At 38.3% G+C, this 21,203-nt stretch overlaps 1 protein-coding gene across 4 annotated transcripts in view; it reads left to right on the top strand.

Moving 5' to 3' along the window:
- itsn2b (intersectin 2b) overlaps positions 1 to 21,203 on the top strand; it is a 201,547-nt gene that overhangs the window by 59,252 nt on the left and 121,092 nt on the right. For all 4 annotated transcript variants that reach the window (XM_059981601.1, XM_059981597.1, XM_059981600.1 and 1 more), the window contains 4 exons: positions 13,365 to 13,457; positions 16,689 to 16,752; positions 17,627 to 17,790; positions 19,662 to 19,862. In XM_059981601.1, coding sequence (XP_059837584.1) covers positions 13,365 to 13,457; positions 16,689 to 16,752; positions 17,627 to 17,790; positions 19,662 to 19,862 — 522 coding nt within the window. The remainder of the gene's footprint in view (positions 1 to 13,364; positions 13,458 to 16,688; positions 16,753 to 17,626; positions 17,791 to 19,661; positions 19,863 to 21,203) is intronic.

Here is a 21,203-nt window from a genome sequence, read left to right on the forward strand (position 1 = left end):
CGTCAAGTTCAACTAAGTAAAACTGGAATTTGGTCTGTATGTCTGACAACATGAAAGACTAAATCAGGCTATTAACTCGTGAAAGCACTTGAAATAGTACTTTACAAAGGAATTGGTTGTAATTAGCATAAGCAGCATGTTTACACTAGTATTGTCAGTAATCATCTCAATTTCAAAATAAAAGGAAGTTTTCTCCATGCTAGCTTTTAGAAATAATATTCCACCTGGAAGCAGAATTATTTGCTTACCTACAGAAGCATAGAACTAGTGCAACTCATCATATGAAGAGCTATATAAGCCAATATCAGATCTGATCTGTTAGCTTCTAACCATATTTCTATGAGTGAATTGCATTGACTTTATTTCTTACATCCTTCACATAGATGAGTAAAAATCTTTGCATTAAGTCTCCATCTAAATGTACAATCATAGTAATTTATATTAATATATAATAAATGGAACATTCAGTGTGATATAGAGTACACTCAAATCAGCATGAGCTCATCAGTCTGATGGCCTGGTGGAAGAAGCAGTCTGGGACCCTGTTGGTCCTGGCTTTTATGCTGCGGTACTGCTTCCCGGATGATAGCAGCTGGAATAGATTGTGATTGGAATGGCTTGGGTCCCCAAAGATCGTACGGGCCCTTTTTACAGACCTGTCCTTGTAAATGTCCTGAATCATGGGAAGTTCACAACTACAGATGCACTGGGCTGTCCCACACCACTCTCTGTAGAGTCCTACGATTAAGGGAGGTAGAGTTCCTATACCAGGCAGTAATGCAGCCAGTCAGGATGCTCTCAATTGTGCCTCTGCAGTAAGTTCTTAGGATCTGGGGGCCCATAACAAACTTCCTCAACCGTCTGAGGTGAAAGAGGTGCTGTTGTGCCTTTTTCACCACATGGCTGGTGTGCACAGACCACGTGAGGTCCTCAGTGATCTGGATGCCAAGGAACTTGAAGCTGTTTACCCTCTCAACCCCAGATGTCAATAGGGGTTAGTCCGTCTCCATTCCTCCTGTAACCCACAACCAACTCCTTTGTTTTTGTGACTTTGAGGGAGAGGTTGTTCTTTTGACACCACTGTGTCAGAGAGATGACTTCTTCCCTGTAGGCCACCTTGGTATTGTTTGAGATAAGGTCAATCAATGTAGTGTCATCGGTAAATTTAATTAGCAGATTGGAGCTCTGGGTGGCAATACAGTCATGAGTATACAGGGAGGAAAGGAGGAGATTCAGTGCACAGTCCTGAGCGGCTCCTGTTTTGAGGGTCAGAGTGTTGGAGGTGAGGGAGCCCACTCTTACAACCTGCGGGTGATCTGACAGGAAGTTCAGGATCCAGTTGCACAAGGCAGGGTCGAGACCGAGGTCTCTGAGCTTCTCGTCGAGCCTGGATGGAACTGTGGTGTTAAATGCTGAACTGTAGTCCAAGAACAGATTTCTCACATAAGCATCCTTCTTCTCCCGTTGTGTAAGGACAGATATATAGAACAGTTGCTATTGCATAATCTGGCGATTGGTTGTGTCGTTAGGCGAACTGTAGGGGGTCCAGTTTGGGTGGTAGCAAGCGGCAGGTGTAATCCTTGACCAGCCTCTCAAAGCATTTGCTTATTATTGAGGTGAGTGCAACAGGACAGCAGTTGTTCAAGTATGTTATCTTGATCTTTTTTGGTACAGGGACAATGGTGGATAATTTGAAGCAGGAGGGCACTCTACACTAATAGAGGGAGAGATTAAAAATGTCTGTAAATACACCTGCCAGTTGTGCTGTGCACATCCTAAGTACTCACCTTGGGATGCCGTTTGGAAAGTGCTTTCTCCGGAAAGAAAATCTGCTGAATAAGCTAACAAAGACAAAAATCTTTCACTATAATGTACTTTTAGTCAGATTGATTTTGCCATTTATCATCTTCATTCATGAAGATTTCAATTATGTCATTTCAAAAGTCTCTTATGAGGAAGCAGCGTTTAAATTTTCCCTTGATGTTGTTTTACTCTCAATTTTGAATATGTGGAATGGTTGTCAGATGCAGAAGGCATCTTGTAAAATTAATAATCCGACTCTCCAATGTGAGGCCATTGCAGGGTAAAGGTTTGGCTACCATATTTTTTTTTGATTTGTAGAGCCAGTATTACTTGTTGGACTTTGGAACTTGAGAATTTTTGATAAATTTAAGAACACTTGTGGTAACTTCCCAGATTCCAGTCTGTTGAACTTAAAGGAGAAATTGGTGTCAGATTAACATTTACCTTTGTTTGAAATATGTTGACTTAATCATATATGCGTCATAAGTACAATGATTATTATGGGCTCAGATTCAGCCTCTGAAGTTGAATGAGATACAAGTCCTGCCCATGTAATAAATGTGACCCAGTTAAGTTACCAGAATCAGATCAGTGTATAGTTCTTAATAGCAGTGTAAAGTTCTTAATAGCAGAATAGGTGAAATGGACTTTATTTAGCAGAGTCATCCACTTGTTCCTTTATTTAAAAAAAAGAAATGCAAATGGCCTTCAAAAAGTAGTGGATAAGGCCCAGTCCATCACAGGTAAAGTCCTCTGCACCACTGAGCATATCTACATGGAGTGCTGGTGCAGGGAAGCAGTATCTATCATCCAGGCCATGCTCTGTTCTCGCTGTTGCCATCAGGAAGTAGATAAAGGAGCCTTAAGACCCACACCACCAGATTCAGGAATTGTTATTACCCTTCAACTATCAGACCGCTGAACCTGAGGGGATAATACTCAACTTCAGTCACTGTGTACACCAATTTGAAATTGGTAACTTAATTGAACAGTTCATCACTGAACTTGACGCACTTTCAAGGACTCTTCATCTCATGCTCTCGATATTTATTGTTAATTCATTATTATTATTTCTTTATGTATTTCTACCTTTTGATGCCATTCACACACTGGTTGTCCACCCTGGTGGTGAGGTCTTTCATTGAATCTACTATTGTTATTAGATTCATTAAGTATCCCTGCAAGAAAATGAATCTCAGGGTTGTATATGGTGACATATATGTACTTTGATAATAAATTTACTTTGAACTTTGGTATTGTAAGTACACTGAAAGATGATCTTTTTGAAATTGTTAAGCTTTGTAGGTCTATAGCAATGCTTCATTTGGTAATAAAATGTGAGTTTGCTAGAGGATGAGTCAGATTTACAAAAGAACATTTCAGACTAAAAACTAGCTGCCTCTGGTCTGTATGCAGATGTTGAGAAGCAATATGGAAAAAAAACTATGTAAGTACAGTGTATGGAATCATTGGAGGCATAGACAAGGCAAGAGTTACAGTCTTTTTTACAGAGTGGGAATATCAGATACTTAAAGACAGAGTGAGAAGGGGGAAGTTTAACAGAGATTTTCTTGGCACATTTTTTAAGTAGAGTAGTAGGTACCTGAAATGTGCTGTGAGGGGAGGAGATGGTAACAAAAAGGATAGACAGACTTGAACAGTCACAGAATTGAAAGGTCTGAAGATAGATATGCCACCTGGACCAGATAGAATACACCCTAGGGCTCTGAAAGAGGTAGCTGAAGAGATCCTGGAGACATTTGTAATGATCTTTCAAGAATCACTCGATTCTGGCATGGTTCTGGTGGTCTAGAGAATTGCAAATGTCACATCACCCTTCAAGAAGGGAAGGGGACAGAAGAGAGGAAACTATGGATCATTTAGCCTGACCTCACTGGTTGGGAAGATGTTGGAGCAGATTGTTAAGGATGAGTTCAGGGTACTTGGAGGCACATAATAAAATTGGCCAAAGTCAGCAAGAGAGAAAATCTTGCCTGGCAAATCTGTTGGAATTCTTAGAAGAAATAATTAGCAGGAGGGGCAGAGGGCATTACTGGAATGTTAAAAGGCCCTAGACAGAGTTAATGTGGAAAGAAAAATTGGTGGATGTTGTGTAATTAGATTTTCAGAGGCTTTTAACAAAGTGTCACACAAGGCTGCTTAATAAGCTACGAGCCCATGGTATTCTAGCATGAATGAAGTATTGGCTGTTTGGCAGGAGGCAAAGAGTGGGAATAAAGGGAACTTTTTCTGGTTGGCTACCAGTGACTAGTGTTCCACAGGGCTTTTTATGTTGTATGTAAATAATTTGGTTGACAGAACTGATGGCTTTTTGGCCAAGTTTTTGGATGATATGAAGATAAGTGGAGGGGCAGATGTGTGGAGGAAGCAGGGAATCTATGGAAGGACTTAGGTTAGGAGAATGGACAAAGGAGTGGCAGATGCAAGTGTATGGCCATGCACTTTGGTAGAAGAAACAAATGCATGGTCTATTTTTGAAAAAGGGGGAAAATTCAAAAATCTGAGTCCTCGTGAAGGATTCGCTAGAGGTCAGATTGAGTTGGTGGTCAGGAAGGCAAATGCAATGTTAGCATTCATTTTGCAAGAACTAGGATCTAAATACAAGGCTGTAATATTGATGCTTGATGAGGCACTGGTAAGTCCTCACTTGGAGGATTTTGAACAGTTTTAGGCCCTTTATTTAAAAAAGGATGTGTTGATGTTGGAGAGGGCTCAGAGGAGGTTCACAGAAATAATTCAGGGAATGAAAGGGTTAAAATGTGAGGAACGTTTGATAGTTCTAAGCCTGTACTCGCTGGAAGTTAGAAGAATGGGGGGTGGGGGTATCTCATTGAAACCTATTGAATATTGGAAGGCCCTAGACAGAGTTCATGTGGAAACGATGTATCCTCTAATGAGGGAGTCTGGGACCAGTGCGTATAGACTCAGAATAGAGGGACACCTATTAAGAATGGAAATGAGGTGGAATTTCTTTGAATTGAATGTATTTAAATCTTGCATCTGTCCCACGTGAGGGGGTAAAAATCTTTGCGTCATTACTCCATCACAATGTACAGACATGTGAATTTATAAGTGTAATAGCTTGTTGAAAGACAATAGACAGTAGGTGCAGGAGTAGGCCATTTGGCCCTTCTAGCCAGCACCGCCATTCACTGTGATCATGGCTGATCATACACAATCAGTACCCCGTTCCTGCCCTCTCCCCCAGATCCCTTGACCCTGCTACCTATAAGAGTTCTATCTAACTCTCTCTTGAATGTATCCAGAGACTTGGCCTCCACTGCCTTCTGGGGCAGAACATTTCACATATCCACCACTCTCTGGGTGAAAAAGTCTTTCCGCATCTCTGTTCTAAATGGCCGACCCCTTATTCTCAAACTGTGGCCTCTAGTTTTGGACTCACCCATCAGCAGGAACGTGCTTCCTGCCTCCAGCATGTCCAATCCTTTAATAATCTTATATGCTTCAATCAGATCCCCGCGCATCCTTCTAAATTACAGTGTATACAAGCCTAGTCGGTCCAATCTTTCAACATATGAAAGAAGCTGTTCCATAGCCTGTTCATCCTGGTTTTAATGCTGTGGTACTGTTTGCCAGATGGAAGCAGCTGAAACAGTTTATGGTTGGGGTGACTGGTGTCCCCGATGATCTTCCAGGCCTTCTTTACACACCAGCTGCTGTAAATGTCCGCAGTGGAGGGAAGTTTACATACACAGATGTACTGCATAGTTTGAGAAAACCAATGAAATACAGTGGGAGAATTAATTTCCTTCCAATTCAGCAAAATAGATCTTCTAGCCATCAGAGTGAGAAATGCAATCATTCGACAGGCAGATGATAAATGCAGTAAATCCATCATTGGTAAACCAAAAATTGCAGTAATAGGATGGGGGCCCTGTAGAAGATCTTGAGGATTTGGGGGCTCATACTGAACTTTTTCAGTCGCCTGAGATAGAGGAGACACTGTTGTTTTTTTGCCGCACAGCCGGTGTGTACAGTCCAGGTGGGATTTTTGGTGATGTGTATACTGTACCAAGAAACTTTAGTCAGAGGGTGGTGAATCTGTGGAATTTGATGCCACAGGTGGCTGAGGAGACCAAGTCATTGAGTATATTTAAGGTAGAAGTTGATAGATTCTTGCTTAGTCAGGACATGAAAGGTTACGCAGAGAAGGCATGAGAATGGGGTTAAGAGGGAAATTAGATCAGCCATGATGAAATGGCGAGCTGTCTTGATGGGCCGAATAGCCTAAATTTCTGCTCTTTCTGGAATTAAGGGGTGTAGACCATGTACAATTTAACTTGGCATGATAGTTCACATAGACATCAAAGTTCAAAATAAATTTATTATCAATGTACATATATGCTACCTTGTGAGCTGAAGGTCCCATTCCTGTACTGTACCATTCTATGCCTTTGAAAGGTGAATGTTTCCCAGACTTAAAACCAAATTAGTAGGTTACAGGCCAATGTGTTTGGTTAAACACAAGATGTCTTGATGAAGGGTCTTGGTCCAAAACGTTGACTTTTTATTCCCATACTTAGATGATACCTTGCCGACACCAGAACCAGACTTTGAGGCAAGCGTCCTCGGTTCAAATCTGGCTGGCTACTTGCATGCTTTCCATCTGTGCTGGGTTGAGCATCAAGCTAGCACCTGGCCTCATAAAAAAAGTCAAATGCTACAGAAATGGCAAAAATAAAATGCCACCAGATGCATCACAAGCCATGAAAAAGAATGAAGAGAGATAGATGCCTCCTGACCTGCTGGGCTATCCAGAACGTTGAGCATATTTGTGTCTCTGTTTCTTAATAAGCTGAATAAGCATTTATGCCCTAAATTTGTCTAGTGCCTTATTAAATATCCTTTCAAATTCAGATTATATTTCAACTTCTGTAATTTACTTTTGACCTAGATGTAACTTAGACATGCGGCGTTAATGCTGTTAAATTTTCTCTGTGTGCTTCTATCAGGTTTTAGTGTGTAGTACCTTTCCTATCACTGATTAAACTGACTGCTCTATAGTTCTAAATTTTACTCTGTCAACCAGAATAAAAGTTGATTTTCTTTAGAACCTGAGGAGTTGAACTTCTTGATTTTTTTTCTTGACTGGTTGAAGCTGTTGTTGCTTGTAATCTGTTCTCTTGGGATTGGGAATGACTTCCTTTCCCCTTACTTTCATGGTTCTGAGGCAACTAATGAGCCACATTCTGAGGTATCTAGCAGGGTAGCTAGTGAGATTGTGTGCTGCACATGGAGAGTTTTTTTTTTGGTAATCCATTGCATATACTTAAAGTCCTTCATACTGCCCTGAATGGTCTTTCTCCACCAAGCAGTACTGGGTCAGAGATTCTCTAGAAGTTCCAGTATCCTCAATTGAATGGGTATCTGCAGCTACCCAGTGGATGCCCCTGTAAGTCACAGTGAGATGTCATAGATTCAATTCATAATATTAGGTAAGGTGCCTTTAAGGTTCTCAGCACAAAATGTGTGGTCATGCACTTTGGTAAAAGAAAAAAAAGGGTTGACTATTTTCTAAATGGAGAGAAAATAGAAAAAATACTGAGGTGCAAAGGGACTTGGGAGTCTTTGTGCAGGAATTCCTAGAAGTTAATTTGCAGGTATAGTCTGTGGTGAGGAAGGCAAATGCAATGTTAGCATTCATTTCAAGAGAACTGGAATATAAAAGCAAGGATGTAATAATGAGATTTTATAAAGCACTGGTGAGGTCAATCTTAGAAAGGATGAGAGCTGAAACTGGAGAAGGTTCAAAGGCCCATGAAAGTGATTCCAGAATTGAATACCTTGTTTAATGAAGAACATTTGCTGGCTCTGGGCCTGTATTCACTAGATTTTAGAAGAATGAGGGGTGATCCTCATTGATACCTATCGAATGGTGAAAGGCCTTGATAGAGTGGATGTGGAGAGGATGTTTCCTATGGTGGGAGAGTCTAAGACGTGCCTTAGAACAGAGGGGCATCCTTTTAGAATCTGAATCGGAATCAGGTTTATTATCACTGGCATGTGACCTGAAATTTGTTAACAGCAGCAGTTCAATAATATAGAAGAAAGAAAAAATAAATAAAATAAAAATAATAAATAAATAAATTACGATACACTCATCTTGAATAGATTAAAAAAAAACATGCAAAAACAGAAATACTGTATATTAAAAATAGTGAGCTAGTGTACAAGGGTTCAGTGTCCATTTAGGAATCAAATGGCAGAGAGGAAGAAGCTGTTCCTGAATCACTGAGTGTGTGCCCTTCAGGCTTCTGTACCTCCTACCTGATGGTAACCGTGAGAAAAAGGCTGGAGGTCTTTAACAATGGACGCTGCCTTTCTGAGACAACGCTCCCTGAAGATGTCTTGGTTACTTTGTAGGTTAGTATCCAAGATGGAGCTGACTAGATTTACAACCCTGTGCAGCTTCTTTCGGTCCTGTGCAGTAGCCTCTCCATATCAGACAGTGATGCAGCCTGCCAGAATGCTCTCCATAGTACATCTATAGAAGTTTTTGAGTGTGTTTGTTGAATGCCAAATCTCTTCAAACTCCTAATAAAGTATAGCCACTGTCTTGCCTTCTTTATAACTATATTGATAAGTTGGGACCAGGTTAGATTCTCAGAGATCTTGGCACACAGGAACTTGAAACTGCACACTCTCTCCACTTCTGATCTCTCTATGAGGATTGGTATGTGTTCCTTCATCGTACCCTTCCTGAAGTGCACAATCAGCTCTTTCATCTTACTGATGTTGAGTGCCAGGTTGTTGCTGCGGCACCACTCCACTAATTGGCACGTCTCACTCCTGTATACCATCTCATCACCACCTCAGATTCTACCAACAATGGTTGTATCGTTAGCAAATTATAGATGGTATTTGAGTTATACCCAGCCACACAGTTATGTGTATATAGAGAGTAGAGCAGTGGACTAAGCACACACCCAAGGTGCACCAGTGTTGATTGTCAGCGAGGAGGATAGGTTATCACCAATCCGTACAAATTGTGGTCTTCCAGTTAGGAAGTTGAGGATCCAATTGCAGAGGGAGGTACAGAGGCCCAGGATCTGCAACTTCTCAATCAGGATTGTGGGAATGATGGTATTAAATGCTGAGCTATAGTCAATGAATAGCATTGTGACATGGGTGTTTGTGTTATTTCCACTTGAAATAAATTACTTATTATTTAATTATTTATTGTTTTATATTGCTATATTTCTACACTATTCTTGGTTGGTGCGACTGCAATGAAAATCAGTTTCCCTTGGGATCAATAAAGTATGTCTGTCTGTCTGTTGTCCAGGTGGTCTAAAGCTGTGTGGAGAGCCATTGAGATTGTGTCTGCCATTGACCTATTGTGGCGATTGGCAAATTGCAATGGGTGCGGGTCCTTGCTGAGGCAGAAGTTCAGTCTAGTCATGATCAACCTCTCAAAGTATTTCATCACTGTCGATGTGAGTGCTACTGGGTGAGAGTCATTAAGGCAGCTCCCATTCTTCTTAGGCACTGGTATAATTGTTGACTTTATGAAGCAAGTGGTAACTTCTACCGGTAGCAGTGAGAGTTTGAAAATGTCCTTGAATACTCTCGCTGCTTGGTCAGCACAGGTTTTCAGAGCCTTACCAGGTACTCCATCAGGACCTTCCACCTTGCGAGGGTTCAGTCTCTTTAAAGACAGCCTAACATCAGCCTCTGAGACAGAGATCACAGGGTCATCAGGTGCAGCAGGGATCTTCACAGCTGTGGATGTGTTTTCCCTTTCAAATCAGGCATAGAAGGTATTGAATTCATCTGGTAGTGAATCTGGTAGTGCTGCCATTCATGCTATTGGGTTTTGCTTTGTAGGAAGTATTGTCTTGCAAATCCTGCCAGAGTTACCATGCATCTGGTGTCACCTCCAACCTCGTTTGAAATTGTCAGTTCACCCTTGAAATAGCTTCTGTAAATCTTACCTGGTTTTCTGATACAATCCAAGGTCACCAGACTTGAATGCCACATATCTAGCCTTCAGCAGACTATAAACCTCCTGGTTCATTCACAGCTTTTGGATTGGGAATTTACTGTAAGTCTTTGTAGGCGCACACACACTCATCCACATAGGTTTTAATGAAGTGGGTAACAACTGCAACATACTCATCCAAGTTCGAAGATGAATACAGTCCAGTCCACAGATTCAAAGCAGTCCTGTAGGCACTCCTGTGCTTCTCTTGTCCATACCTTCTTGGTCCTCACTACTGGTGCTGCAATCTTCAGTCTCTGCCTATACTCAGGGAGTAGAAGTACAGCCAGGTGATCAGACTTCCCGAAATGAGGGTGTGGAATTCTTGATGTAGGCATTCTTGATGGTGGTGTAGCAATGGTTCAGTGTGTTGTTTCCTCTGGTATTGCAAGTCACCTGTTGATGGTAATTGCTTAGTGATTTTTTTCAGACTGGCCTGGTTAAAATCTCCCAAAACGATGGTGAAGGCGTTAGAACAGAGATGAGGAATTGCTTTAGCCGGGGAGTGTTGAAACTGTAGACTTCTTTGCCATGGGCAGCTTTGGTGGCCAAGTCTTTATGAATATTCTTTTTCAATCTTTTTATTAATATCAACATATCGAGATAACAGAAATTGACACATAATTATTGGGATTACAAAATTCAAATGAACATAGAAGGATACATAAACAATAAGTACAATAAAATTAAGTCTCCCAAAATCATACATGATACAAATATAATATGAACAAGACAAAAAAAAACAAACTAGGTATAACAAAATAAAAAAAAACAGAAAAAGAAAAAAAAATTACCCCAAACAAACCTAAAAAAAGAACTACTCTAACAAGCTAACCATTAACTTTAAAAAAAAGAAAAAGAAGAGAAACATGGGCTGTTTATAATATCTAAGAAAAGACAAAGAATCATCAGTGTCATCAACTCCGATCCTCTCTACATGTATATAATCTGAAACAGAAAGAAAGAGGTTTGGAAAAGGGTCAAATTACATCATATGAAAATATTGAATAAATGGCCTCCAAGTCTTTTCAAATTTAATGGAAGGACCATATATGACACTTCTAATTTTTTTCCAAATTTAAACATAACATAGTTTGAGAAAACCAATGAAATGTAGTAGGGGGATTAATCTCTTTCCAATTCAACAAAATAGATCTTTTAGCTGTTAATGTAAGAAGTGCAATCATCCGATAAGCAGAAGGAGATAAATGAATTGACTCTATCATTGGCAAACCAAAAATTGCGGTGATAGGATGGGGTTGTAAATCAATACTCAATACCGTATAAATAATATCAGAAATATCTTTCCAATATTTTTTCAAAGACGGACATGACCAAAACTTATGTGTTAGCGAGGCTGTCTCAAAATGACATCTGTCACATATAGGATTTATATGGGAATAAAAACAAGCTAATTAATCCTTGGACATATGAGCCCTGTGCACAACTTTAAACTGTATTAACGAATGTTTGGAACATAGAGGATGAATTAATTAGTTGAAGAATTTTTTCCCATTTCTCAATAGGAATAGTAAATTTAAGTTCCCTTTCCCAATCATTCTTAATTTTATAAGAAGCCTCTGAACGTATTTTCATAATTATATTGTAAACATTACACCTTTCTGAAAAGGATTTAATTCTAGAATTTTCTCCAAAATACCCATAGAATCCAGATTTGGAAAGGTCGAAAGTACAGTGTTTAAAAAGTTCCTAATCTGTAAATATCTTAAAAAAAAGGGATTTGAGCAAATTGTATTTATTAGATAATTGTTCAAAAGACATGAAACAATTGTCCAAAAATAAATCAGAAAATCATAGTATACCTTTAGTCTTCAAAGCTAAGTAGGCTTGGTCCATAATAGAGGGATGAAAAAAGAAATTAAATACAATGGGAATTGCTAAAACAAATTGATTCAACCCAAAAATTTCTGAAATTGAAACCATATACGTAGAATGTTTTTAACTATCAGATTGTCAATTTGTTTATGCAATTTAGAAAAAGCAAAGGGAAGAGAAGTCCCTAAAATAGAACCCAGTGAAAACCCTTATACAGATTTAGTTTCCAAATTTACCCAATGAGGACTAAGAGATGAATCCAAATCCCATAACCAGCATTTCAAATATCAATTGCCTGATAATAAAATCTAAAATATGGCAATACCAGTCCACCTTCCTTTTTAGACTTCTGTAAGTATATTTTACCTAATCTAGGATTTTTATTCTGCCATATATATGAAGACATTTTTGAATCGACATTGTCAAAAAAGATTTTCGGAATAAAAATTGGTACCACTTGAAATATATATAAGAATTTAGATAAAATAATCATCTTAATAGTATTAATCCGACCTATCAGTGATAAAGACAGTGGTGACCATTTAGTAAACAAACATTTAATCTGATATATTAAGGGCAAAAAAATTAGCCTTAAATAAATCCTTATTTTTCTTGTAATTTTAATTCCTAAGTATGTAAGATGATCAGTAACTAATCTAAAAGGTAAATTTCCGTAAATTGGAACCTGCATATTCAGGGGGAACAGTTCACTCTTATTAAGATTTAATTTGTAACCAGAAAAATTACTAAACAGAGCCAACAGTGATATAACTGCAGGAATGGATTTCTCAGGATCAGAAATATATAACAACAAGTCGTGTGCATATAATGATAACTTATGTATATCCATCCCACGAGTAATGACAAAAATGTTGGGTGATTCTCTAATAGCAATTGCCAAAGGTTCCAGGGCAATATCAAATAGTAATGTACTGAGAGGACAACCTTGCCTGGTACCCTGAAATAAGTGAAAAAAGGAAGATCTTTGGTTATTAGTGAAAACCGAGGCTGCTGGAGTGTGATATATCGGTTTAATCCAAGATATAAATGTCGGACTAAAGTTAAATTTCTCAAGCACAGCAAGTAAATATGGCCATTCAACTCTATCAAATGCTTTCTCAGCATCTAATGAAATGGCATATTCTGAGGTGCTATGTGAAGAAGTATAAACAATATTAATTTTTAATAAATCCAGTTTGATCCTCTGAGATAATTTGAGGTAATGCCTTCTCCAACCTGGTCGCCAGTATCTTCGAAAAGATCTTAGAATCGCGTCTTTATGAATATTTAGGGCAGGGGTTGATGGATTCTTGATTGGTCAGGGCATGAAGGGATATGAGGAGAAGGCAGGAGATTGGGGCTGAGAGGAGAAGGCAGGAGATTGGGGCTGAGTGGAAAATTGGATCAGCCATTATGAAATGGCGAAGCAGACTTACTGGGCCAAATGGCCTAATTCTGCTCCTAAATCTTAAGGTCTTATGGTCAATATCCTGAAAAAGACACTTTGTTCCAATCTGCTTAGAAGTTGCTGATGTAAGAGCATGCTACCACATTAGTTATTATCTCATGCTGGAGAGTGAAACACAAGGCACTTGGCATGCTGACAATTCTGAAGTGTGTCCTTCTGTTTTGAAATTTTCAAATTCCTGGTGACTGGATGCGGTTTACATGTTGACATTTATGTTTGTGTGCTTTTTTCTAGGTGGCCCTAATACGTGGGCAATCACCTCAGAGGAACGAGCCAAGCATGACCAGCAATTCATAAGTCTTAAACCACTTGGAGGATTACTTTCAGGTATGTGCAGAACTTCATGAAGGGGTCTAGATCGAACTTGATTCTTCAATAACTGCTTATTTTTGTCTCTATCTTGAAGCACCTGTGTTGAGACTTAATATATTAGTAATAAATCCGTGGTATTTGGGTCTCAGCCTGAAACATTGACTGTTTACTCTTTTCCATCGACACTGCCTGGCCTGATGAATTCCTTCAGCATTTTATTTGTGTTGCTTGGATTTCCAACATCCGTAGATTTTCTCATGTCAGTGGTATTATTACAGTTTTAGCTATATCAAGTGTTAATGTAGATTTGAATAAGGCCACCTCAAGGCTGTATTTCTCAGTTGTCAAAACATAACTGTATCCAGCATTCATAGATGTATTTGGACACTGAAATTGTTCTACGTAAATACTACATGATTCACTGAATTCTGTTGTCTTGACCAATCAGCATCTAGATACTTTACCAAAAAGATGACTGCAGATATTTCAATACGCTTAGTTAAAAAAGCACAATGTGAGGGCAATGTGTCTCCATGTGGGAGTACCTGGGATACATTTGTAAAAAGCGTAGAACTGTACAAACATACAAATTAAGAGCAAAAGGGAGTGTATTGTTACATAGACTTGCTAACCAGATTGTAGCTGATCTGAATAGCACATCAAAACTGCATTTCCATCATAACCTTAAGTTCTTAACCACGCCTCATTTGTTTAAACTGGGGAATCCTTTTTAACTCATAACTCCCATGTTCTAGATTCTCCAACAGGAGGAAACAATAACTTGAGACCCTGTCTCATGACTCTCTATGTTCATCCTGTTAAGGACCCTCAAATTCTTGTATGTTTTGATCATGCCTGCTCTCAATATACTAGACATTATCTGAGGCAAACTGACCTGTCCAACCTTTACCTGCAAGACAACCTGTCTATTCAAGTTGTTAGCAATTGCAGCAAGACATTTCACCTATTTAAAACAAAATGCCAGAGGAACTCAGTAAGACTGAAAAGAGCATTGGTCAATTATTGGTTTACACACAAATGGTGAAAAGTTTAATGTTGAAATGTTTGTTTTCTCTGCTTTTTAAAATTCCTCTTAGAGATTGTTTTGCCCTTTCTAGTCTTTGATTAATATATTGCCTGATTAGAAAATATTCTTTAAAAAATATGCCTTTGTTTGAATCAAGAACTTAGTTCAGGATGTAGTGCTTTACAGCCTTTTCATGTTTAATCTGCAGAAAACAGTGAATTGACAGAAACACCCTAAGATTTTTTAAATGACTTCAAAGTCAAAATCGCTACTTAAGTATCTAGCTGTTTAAAAATTCATATTTTATAAAATGCCAGTTAATTATTTTAAAACTTTAAAATATTATATTGTTAAAATTGCTTTTATATATTTCTAAAATTAATTGTGTTTGTCTTAAAGTAATTAAACATGTGCACTTGTATCTAATCAAACATTAAATATCTATTGCTGTATGATCTGTTGATGGAGAATTCTTCATTATTCATTGCTTAGTGTATTTAATGTCATTGATCAATGTGTTGAAACCCAACAATCCTTTAATACTGACACCTACTGCATGTATCATCAGTAAAGTTGAAATCCAATCCACAGAGGTAACTCAATCTTGAACGTAGCTTTCAGCAACATCGGTGATGCAAGTTGCTGTAATTTGGCCACTGGCCATAAGGTATATTCTACATTGTTCATTGTTAATATTATGATATTTTGCAATATTCTTATGTACTTCAGCTTCAGTGCATTGCTGTCAACCTGCAGTATTTTGAATTAAAGCTATGCTTTTTTTCTAACCCAACTAAATTTTAAAATGGAAGCTGAAAAAGCAAATATGGTTGTATACTAAATCTCATTACCGCAGTTCACCGAATTTTAATTTCTTCATCTGTAATTCAAACTGCAAGTTTTAATTTCCATCTGTGGTGTCATTTTGCAATTTTTAGTTTAACAAAGAAAAGTTAATGCTCTTCATCTAAACTCTTCATTTAAAAGTGTGAATAAGTAGATTGCAAACTGTCTGCACAATTTGCTTTTACTGTGACACTGATTAGATATGCACCAAACTCTGTAATCTGTACTCATCTGTCCTCTTGTTCTCTTAGAGGACAATTTTTGCTTCACTCTCCTATATGAGAGCTTTGAATGTAGATGAATCCCAATTTTCAAGGAAAGATTTTTATTTTGCTTGCAGTGCAGAATTTCTGACCACCTACAGTATAGACCTAAATCTACTTACAATCTGATGATATAATTTACTTTAGTAATCATAATAAAAGCAGATATATTTGCTTATAATTCAGTGCTAGTACTCTTCCCAACCCAGCTATAGGTTGCCAGGTGAATGCTGCAATTTTGTCAATTCTGCACAAAGAAAGAATCAGCTTCAGGGTCTGGAATCTGAGATTTTTGAAACCCGGCTGACTTTTACAACATGACTTCATGAGAGAAGTAGGGTAGCTGACTTGTCTGTTAGTGTAGCTGACCTTTTGGGATACTGTATAATGCTTGAAGTCAAACCTATTTGGCAAGTACTGCCAAAGGGTTTCAGCCCAAAATGTCGACTGTACTTTTTTCCATACATGCTGCCTGCCCTGCTGAGTTCCTCCAGCATGTGTGTTGCTTGGATTTCCAGCATTTGCAGATCTTCTCTTGCTTGTGGTAGATACTGAGACAGTTGACACAACCAACATTATCTTGAGAACTGAAAACAGCAGGTTGTTAACCAGTGATATGTAACTTGTAGGTCAAAATATAGAACTGCATTAAAGCATGTAAATAAAGTTTCAGATATTCAAACCACAATTAAAGTAGTGGGTTTCAATTTGTCTTGGAGAATATGATTTAAAAAGCTACCTTATAAGATTAAGGTGTGTATTCTGATTAAATTTATGCACTTCTGTATTTCACAAATTTCAAAACTGAAAGAGCATAGGAAAGGCAATTTGTCATAACAGTTCATACAGTTCCCATTTCCCCTTTGTTTTAACGGCTAGTCTAAAGCTATTACAGTACCAACAACTAAGACTGGGATTCAATTCAAATCGTCGTTAATGATTCTGTATATTCTCCCCGTAACCATGCACTCAGGTTTCCTCCTGCATTCTAAAGGCTAAAATGGCTTATTTGCCTACATGTAAATTTTTCATGTTGAAAGTGGAAAGTGTACTTAATGAAGTTATGCTTTTTAGCCCTTTAATTAAAGTATTTATTTTAATGTTGAACAGGTGAGCAAGCTCGTACTTTCTTTCTGCAATCTGGTTTACCAAAGCTCGTACTAGCTGAAATATGGTAAGTACAGACAGCATGGCTTACATTAGAACACTTCTGCCGACCACATCATTTTCTCTAATTTTTATGGAAATACTTTGAAATAATATGTTAAAACAATGTTAGGAATTCAGTGACTAAACACGAAGAATATCATCACCAAGTTAGAGCAGAATATTCTGCCTGTCATCATTGTCCAGAATGGAACTTGTGAAGAAGAGTGGAGATCTGTCAAGTGAAATTTTGGGAACCACTGAAAAAATTTTAATAAATCTAGGCTTCAAAAGTTGTACTCTAATTTATATTGTCAATGCCACTTGTTACATAGAAACATAGAAATCTACAGCACATTACAGGCCCTTTGGCCCACAATGCTGTGCCAACCATGTTACCTACTGTAGAAACTGCCTAGAATTTCCCTACAGCATAGCCCTCTATTTTTCAAAGCTCCAAGTATCTATATAAGAGTCTCTTAGAAGACCCAATTGTATTCACTCACCACCTTCTGTGTGGAAAAATTTACCTTGTACCTATTTCCAAGCACCTTTAAACTATGCCCCCTTCCTCTGTGTTAGCCATTTTAGCCCTGGGAAAAAGTCTTTGGCTATCCACAAAATCAATGCCTCTGAACATTTTATACACCTCTATCAGGTCACCTCTCTTCCTTTGTCACACCAAGGAGAAAAGGCCAAGATCACTCAACCTCTTTCATAAGGCATGCTCTTGTTGGCAATTAAAATGAATCTTGAGACTAACATGGATTTTGCAAGATACTTATGTGATTTGTCACTTTTAAATGTATTTTAAGTATGATAGTGGTGGTATTTCAATGAGTGTATGATACTCAGAGTTCAGTGAGATTCATTGTATGGTTGTTTATTTATTTCCATTTCAGGACCCTTGCCGATTTGAACAAGGATGGAAAGATGGACCAGCAGGAATTCTCCATTGCAATGAAACTGATCAAGATGACCCTTCAGGGTCACCCAGTTCCCAACATTCTTCCTGTTGTCATGAAACAGCCCCCAATTGCATCACCTTTGAGCTCTGCACGATTTGGTAGGTAAAATGCTTTTAACTTGTAGAGTAGATTACTAAAGTATTGGATGCTGTATATTGTTGCAATTTCAAATTTATGGAAAAGTTACACATGATAGTGAGAGCAAGTGTAATCTTAAGGGGAAGTAAGAATAATTGCAGAAGAGTGTAACTTGCATCCGATTATAAAACAACTTAATTATTTTTATATGTGTACGCATTTCATCTTATTGTGGTTAAATTGTAAAGCAGTAATCATTAGCATTTTACAATTGAATACCTTGGTGCATTCTCTCTGAACAGAATCTGTAATTATATTCCAGAACTTTGGTGTAGCTTCAATAGTCATTGTGCAAAATTTCACTGGTCTGCACTCACAATGTCCTCCAGTTACAAATCAGATCAGTCATTCCTATTTGATGTATAATATACATCACTACTGATTCCATTCTTTTCTCTCGCTCGTATCAGAAGTTAAACTGGACTGCAATGACCTCGGGGTTCTATTTGATTCTGAGCATATAAGTCAATACCTTTTAACACTGATCTTAGCTGTGCTTAATCCATCTGTTGTAAGTAGCATTGTCCTTTTTTGGTACCTATATAGAGGAGAATTCCCATTATTTCCTCGCCTCTCCTCATTTTTTTGTAATAGAATGTAGTATAAGACAGAAATAGGCTCTTTGATCCACAACCTTGTTCCGAACCAATTAAATTAGTAATCACATTTTTGAATTCATTAAAATTCTGCTCTGTGTTAGAATTTATGTATTGTAACTTGCATCAAACCAGAATACTTAATCCCCTGCACTTGTTAACCACTTTCAATTCATTCTGGATTGCGGCACAGAAGAAATAATTCAGTCTATTAAATCCATCCTGAATTCTCGCAGAACAATACCATTCATATCTCTCCTTGCCTCCCTTGTTCTCTCTCACATGCTTATTAAATTCTGTTTTTTTTTTCGCTACTTATCTACAGTTCTCTTAAGGGCTAATTTACAGTGATCAAATAAACAAAACAACTTGCCTTTGAGATGTGGGAAGAAAACCAGAACATCCACTGTGGTAGAAACCAGAAAGTCATGGAGAAAATTTGCAAACACCATACAAACTACACCTTGGGGCAGAATGGAACTTAGATTCTAAAGTTGTGAGGCAGCTGTGTTGACTGCTGAGCCACCTTGCTGCATTCCTCTTCCATTAAACAATCACATTTCTCATTTTCTTCAAATTTGTAAAATAGACACAAACCCCTACAAGCTTTGGTTTTCTCCAATTTTAGTCTCTTGTATATTTCTGAATTTCCATTCTCCTTGGCATCCTTGCCTTCCACTAAGTTAGCCTTGCTCTTGAATTTCCTGGGTAAGCTATATATATACTCTTTCCCTATAACCATTTTATCCCTGTCTTTTCTCCCGCTCTTCTCTTTTCTCTTTTAACACTGTCTGGTTTTTTCTTGGTGTCTCATTGTTTTGATACCTTCCATATGAAATAACCTTTGGACATTTGACTAAGTTAGTGACATCTTCTGAATGTTACAGACACAAAATGCTGGAGGAACTCAGCAGGCCTGGCAGGATCTATGAAAACGATTAAGCAGTCAACATTTCAGGCCGAGGCTCTTCATTAGGACACCTGACCTGCTGAGTTCCTCCAGCATTTTATGTGTGTTGCTTTGATTTCCAGCATCTGCAGATTTTCTCTTCCTTATGAACGTTGTTTTATTGAAGTCCTTTGACAACCTTGAGCTTTATACTTTTGATTTCAAAGTACTTCTTTCTTAACAACATATCACACTTTGGTTGCACTAAAATATTATATGGAATTATTGTGCTTTACTGACTTAATTCATAAATTACAAGTTGTTTATATCGAAATTCCAAATGCAGGGATGGGAAGTATGCCAAATCTGTCTATCCCACCAAACGTGCCTTCGTTTGCTTCTTTGGCTCCAACGTCATCATTGACATCAGCATCCACCTTGCCACCTCTGAATATGTCAGTTCCCCTGATGCCTGCTGTTAGTTCATCAGTCTTTTCCAGTAATACATCTGTCCTCATTCAACCTTTATCTGCACAAAGTTCTGCAAGTAAGTATAACAAATTGTATAATATCATTGTTTTGATGGCATTAATCATAACAATGCATAGTTTTTTAACAATATTAGGTATATTTTGTCTATTGTCCTTTTGTATTGAATTTTTGAGAAAACGAGGTGAAGCACATTATTTGTTAGAAATAAATTATCTGCTTACAAGCACAAGTGCGTGTGTCTAACTGATGACCTTTCACTTTCAGTTATTAACAGATCCCCTTCAAATTTGGCCTGGAAGCTGGGGAACACTGTAAATGAATGTGTAACTTAATGTAAACTGTAAACCATCCAGAGCAGCAATGTGACATTCCTGATAATCTAAGATTGCTGCCGTCATGCAACTTGCTGCTTCAAAGTCCATCATTTGACAAAAATCTAACCCGTCCTGTTTTAGTACTTGATGAAATGAAGAGGTGTTGACTGCCGGCCTTCCCCAAGGATCAGTTCCGGGACCTGTGTACATTTATAGGAATGATTTGGGTGCAAATATAAGTGGGCTGGTTGGTAAACTGCAGATGGCGCAAAAGCTGAGGGAGTTGTGGATAATGAGGAGGATTGTTAGAGAGTTCATTCAGGTATGGTCAGTTAGAAATATGGGCAGAGATATAGTAGATGGAGTTTAATCTGGATAATTGTGTGTTGTTGCTCTTTTGGAGGTCAAATAAGAGCATTGATGTTTAGAGTGATCTTGGGGTGGAAGTCCTGGATAAGGCACATGGCATACTTGCCTTCATTGCTGATGGTGTTGAGTATAAAAGTTTGGAAGGCTTGTTGCAGCTGTATGAGTCTGTGGTCAGGCACATTTGGAGTATTTCTTGCAGTTCTGGTCGGTGCAGTACAGGAAGGGTGTGGACGATTCGGACAGAGTTCAGAAGAAGTTTGGCAGGATGTTCCTGGATTTGTGAGTATTGCATTTTTGGAGAGGAGAGGTTGGGCAAATCTTCCATGATGCATCAGAGGCCAAGGGGTGACTTGAAAGTCATATATAAAATTGAGAGGCACAGATAGGGCAGATAGTCATTTCTCCCCATTGTGGAAATGTTAAATACGACAGGGCACAGCTGTAAGGTGAGTGGGGGAATGTTTATAGGAGATTTACAGGGCAGGTTTTATTTTACAAAAAGAGTGTTGAGTACCTAGAACGCACTGCCAACTGAAGTGGTGGAATCTGTTGCAATGATAGTATTTAAGAGGCATATAAGCAGAGAATGGAGGGATATTAACCACTTGCAAGCAGATAAGTTTGGATTGGCACCATGTTGCCACAGACATCATGGGCCAAAGGGGCCTGCTCCTATGTTAGACTGTTGTATGAAATTTAAACAAGAATTTTGT

Source organism: Hypanus sabinus, chromosome 10 (genome assembly GCF_030144855.1).
Source record: "Hypanus sabinus isolate sHypSab1 chromosome 10, sHypSab1.hap1, whole genome shotgun sequence".
NCBI lineage: Eukaryota > Metazoa > Chordata > Chondrichthyes > Myliobatiformes > Dasyatidae > Hypanus > Hypanus sabinus.